The 5,131-nt window shown below is 54.0% G+C and overlaps 1 protein-coding gene across 1 annotated transcript; it reads left to right on the top strand.

Moving 5' to 3' along the window:
- Positions 1-399: 399 nt before the first annotated feature.
- On the top strand, positions 400-4,621 carry LOC311373233 (visinin-like; the record flags this gene model as incomplete). The annotated part of the gene is made up of 3 exons (XM_084490039.1): positions 400-780; positions 3,744-3,855; positions 4,536-4,621. The coding sequence occupies 3 exons, from the start codon at positions 400-402 to the stop codon at positions 4,619-4,621; spliced, it is 579 nt and encodes a 192-aa protein (XP_084346165.1).
- Positions 4,622-5,131: the final 510 nt, after the last annotated feature.

Raw genomic sequence — 5,131 nt, 5'->3', positions numbered from 1 at the left:
AACTAATCCCAGTAAGAAGCTCAGGAGACGAAGGCTCAGACACCAGACGACGTGCCCTCAGGAGGCTCACAGACCAGACCCCAGCCCTCAGGAGGCTCACAGACCAGACCCCAGCCCTCAGGAGGCTCACAGACCAGACCCCAGCCCTCAGGAGGCTCACAGACCAGACCCCAGCCCTCAGGAGGCTCACAGACCAGACCCCAGCCCTCAGGAGGCTCACAGACCAGACCCCAGCCCTCAGGAGGCTCACAGACCAGACCCCAGCCCTCAGGAGGCTCACAGACCAGACCCCAGCCCTCAGGAGGCTCACAGACCAGACCCCAGCCCTCAGGAGGCTCACAGACCAGACCCCAGCCCTCAGGAGGCTCACAGACCAGACCCCAGCCCTCAGGACCGGTCATGGGGAACTCCAAGAGCGGCGCCGTGTCCAAGGAGATCTTGGAGGAGCTGAAGATGAACACCAAGTTCACGGAGACGGAGATCGTCCAGTGGTACGAAAACTTCCAGAAGCAGTGTCCCTCCGGACGCATCTCCAAGGACGACTTTGAGGGCATCTACAGCCGCTTCTTCCCGGACAGCTCTGCCCAGACCTACGCCCACCACGTCTTCCGCTCCTTCGACACCAACGACGACGGCACCCTGGACTTCAAGGAGTACATCATCGCCCTCCACCTCACGTCCACGGGGAAGACCGCCCGCAAGCTGGAGTGGGCCTTCTCTCTGTTCGACGTCGACAAGAACGGCTACATCACCAAGTCGGAGGTCAGGGAGATCTGCGCGGTGAGTGGGGGGAGGTTGTCATCGTGGTTTCCATCGTCCTGCAGAGCGGCCTCTTTGTAGACGATCCCCTGAACGACCGCTGGGGTCAGGCTGCAGCCAGCTGGAGGTGGCAGTCGATGCATTCCCTCGTAGTAGTCACCTCCACAGCATCCACCATAGACCACCAGTAGACCACCAGTAGACCATAGACCACCAGTAGACCACCAGTAGACCATAGACCACCAGTAGACCATAGACCACCAGTAGACCATAGACCACCAGTAGACCACCAGTAGACCACCAGTAGACCACCAGTAGACCATAGACCACCAGTAGACCACCAGTAGACCATAGACCACCAGGAGACCCCCAGTAGACCACCAGTAGACCACCAGTAGACCATAGACCACCAGTAGACCACCAGTAGACCATAGACCACCAGTAGACCATAGACCACCAGTAGACCACCAGTAGACCACCAGTAGACCATAGACCACCAGTAGACCACCAGTAGACCACCAGTAGACCATAGACCACCAGTAGACCATAGACCACCAGTAGACCACCAGTAGACCATAGACCACCAGTAGACCATAGACCACCAGTAGACCACCAGTAGACCACCAGTAGACCATAGACCACCAGTAGACCATAGACCACCAGTAGACCACCAGTAGACCACCAGTAGACCATAGACCACCAGTAGACCACCAGTAGACCATAGACCACCAGTAGACCACCAGTAGACCACCAGTAGACCATAGACCACCAGTAGACCATAGACCACCAGGAGACCACCAGTAGACCATAGACCATAGACCACCAGTAGACCATAGACCATAGACCACCAGTAGACCACCAGTAGACCATAGACCACCAGTAGACCACCAGTAGACCATAGACCACCAGTAGACCACCAGTAGACCATAGACCATAGACCACCAGTAGACCATAGACCATAGACCACCAGTAGACCATAGACCACCAGTAGACCACCAGTAGACCACCAGTAGACCACCAGTAGACCATAGACCACCAGTAGACCATAGACCACCAGTAGACCACCAGTAGACCATAGACCACCAGTAGACCACCAGTAGACCATAGACCACCAGTAGACCATAGACCACCAGTAGACCACCAGTAGACCATAGACCACCAGTAGACCATAGACCACCAGTAGACCATAGACCACCAGTAGACCATAGACCACCAGTAGACCACCAGTAGACCATAGACCACCAGTAGACCACCAGTAGACCACCAGTAGACCACCAGTAGACCATAGACCACCAGTAGACCACCAGTAGACCACCAGTAGACCATAGACCACCAGTAGACCACCAGTAGACCATAGACCACCAGTAGACCACCAGTAGACCATAGACCACCAGTAGACCATCAGATGCATCTCCTCACTGCAGGATTAATTAAGGTCACAACAGCCTGTGTTTTTCCCAATACAGTCAACATGTACAGAACCAGTACAGAACCAGTACAGAACCAGTACTGGTAAAAGAACAGAACAGTATCTTATTAAGTTAAGATCTCTTTTCAGGTCCCTCCAAAACCCACCAAGAAAGGGCTGTACAAGGGCTTAACAAGGGCTTAACAAGGGCTAAACAAGGGCTTAACAAGGGCTAAACAAGGGGTTAACAAGGGCTAAACAAGGGCTAAACAAGGGCTAAACAAGGGCTTAACAAGGGCTAAACAAGGGCTAAACAAGGGCTAAACAAGGGCTAAACAAGGGCTTAACAAGGGCTTAACAAGGGCTAAACAAGGGCTAAACAAGGGCTAAACAAGGGCTTAACAAGGGCTTAACAAGGGCTAAACAAGGGCTTAACAAGGGCTAAACAAGGGCTGTACAAGGGCTAAACAAGGGCTAAACAAGGGCTAAACAAGGGCTAAACAAGGGCTTAACAAGGGCTAAACAAGGGCTAAACAAGGGCTTAACAAGGGCTAAACAAGGGCTTAACAAGGGCTTAACAAGGGCTTAACAAGGGCTAAACAAGGGCTTAACAAGGGCTAAACAAGGGCTTAACAAGGGCTAAACAAGGGCTGTACAAGGGCTAAACAAGGGCTAAACAAGGGCTAAACAAGGGCTAAACAAGGGCTTAACAAGGGCTAAACAAGGGCTAAACAAGGGCTTAACAAGGGCTAAACAAGGGCTTAACAAGGGCTTAACAAGGGCTTAACAAGGGCTAAACAAGGGCTAAACAAGGGCTAAACAAGGGCTTAACAAGGGCTAAACAAGGGCTTAACAAGGGCTAAACAAGGGCTAAACAAGGGCTAAACAAGGGCTTAACAAGGGCTAAACAAGGGCTTAACGAGGGCTTAACAAGGGCTTAACAAGGGCTAAACACTAAACACACCAAACATTCAGAGAGCTCTGGAAATGTAGTAACTGTATATATCAAAGATCCTCCATTTTGTGTGTTTTGTAGAACGTTTTTGACCGGTGAAGTCATGCGCCGTTCAAAAGTTCACCCGGTTGAACTTCAGAATGGAGCTCAGAGCCCAGACGACTGAAACCGTTCTGAGAAGGTGGCTGATTGGCAGAGTTAATATTGTCCCCAGGAAGGAAGTCCCTGGAGGACCCGCGGGAGGATTTGGTCTTTCCGTACGTGACAAAACAAAGATGGAAACCTAGCAACTGCTACCTGGTTTAGCCGGTTGTTCAGCAGGTGATGAGAGGCATGAAGGTCATGTTAGTCTAGAAGCTGTTGGATGTCCTACCACTCTACTGTCGGAGAGGTGGGATTTGTTGAAACATTTGTCCTTTGACCTATGACCTATGACCTATGGCCTCTGACCTATGACCTCTGGCCTGTGACCTCTGGCCTGTGACCTCTGGCCTATGACCTCTGGCCTGTGACCTCTGGCCTATGACCTCTGGCCTATGACCTCTGGCCTGTGACCTATGACCTCTGACCTCTGGCCTGTGACCTATGACCTCTGACCTCTGGCTGTCTCTGGTCCAACAGGCCATCTTCAAACTGGTCCCTGTGGAGGAGGTGGGCCAGCTGCCAAGCGACGAGAACTCCCCCGACAAGAGAGCGGACAAACTGTGGAGCTACTTCCATAAAGGAGAGAACGGTGAGTGAGTGAGTGAGTGAGTGAGTGAGTGAGTGAGTGAGTGAGTGAGTGAGTGAGTGAGTGAGTGGGTGGGTGGGTGGGTGGGTGAGTGAGTGAGTGAGTGAGTGAGTGAGTGGGTGAGTGAGTGAGTGAGTGAGTGAGTGAGTGAGTGAGTGAGTGAGTGAGTGGGTGGGTGGGTGAGTGAGTGAGTGAGTGAGTGAGTGAGTGGGTGGGTGAGTGAGTGGGTGGGTGGGTGAGTGAGTGAGTGAGTGAGTGAGTGAGTGAGTGAGTGAGTGAGTGAGTGAGTGAGTGAGTGAGTGAGTGGGTGAGTGAGTGAGTGAGTGAGGCGTAGGGACGGTTCTCTGAACCAGACCTTCCAGCGCTGAGCGGCCGTGGGGGGTCTGTGGCCCCGGGGCCGTTGAGGGGCCCTCAGAGGGGCCCTCAGAGGGGCCCTCAGAGGGGCCCTCATGACCTCATGTGACCCGAGGTGTTCTCAGGGCGTGGTTAAGATCGATAACGTAGAAACGTGCATCTTTATGACGTCAAAGACTCCATGTTGACTTCAAGAGCGCTCCTGATATTCACATTGTGAGCATGTATGACCTCTGACCTCTCTCCTCATGACCTCTGACCTCTCTCCTCATGACCTCTGACCTCTCTCCTCATGACCTCTGACCTCCGGCTGTGGTTTCTCTCCCCAGACCGTGTGGCTGAAGGAGAGTTCCTTGCGGACCTCATGGATAACGACAGCGCCCTGCGTCTGATTCTGTACCAGCCCACCAAATAGACCCTACCCTTACCCCTACCCCTACCCCTAACCCTGACCCTACCCCTAACCCTACCCCTGACCCTACCCCTGACCCTACCCCTACCCCTAACCCTGACCCTACCCCTAACCCTACCCCTAACCCTGACCCTACCCCTACCCCTGACCCTACCCCTACCCCTAACCCTGACCCTACCCCTGACCCTACCCCTGACCCTACCCCTACCCCTAACCCTGACCCTACCCCTAACCCTACCCCTAACCCTAACCCTGACCCTGACCCTACCCCTAACCCTGACCCTACCCCTGACCCTGACCCTACCCCTAACCCTGACCCTGACCCTACCCCTACCCTTACCCCTACCCCTACCCTTACCCCTACCCCTACCCCTGACCCTACCCTTACCCCTACCCCTGACCCTACCCCTAACCCTGACCCTACCCCTAACCCTACCCCTGACCCTACCCCTGACCCTACCCCTACCCCTAACCCTGACCCTACCCCTAACCCTACCCCTAACCCTAACCCTG

This window comes from Micromesistius poutassou (genome assembly GCF_964030765.1).
Source record: "Micromesistius poutassou genome assembly, contig: SCAFFOLD_134, whole genome shotgun sequence".
Classification (NCBI taxonomy): domain Eukaryota; kingdom Metazoa; phylum Chordata; class Actinopteri; order Gadiformes; family Gadidae; genus Micromesistius; species Micromesistius poutassou.
The sequence above is the reverse complement of the archived record's forward strand: the minus strand, read 5'-3'. Positions and strand labels throughout refer to the sequence as shown.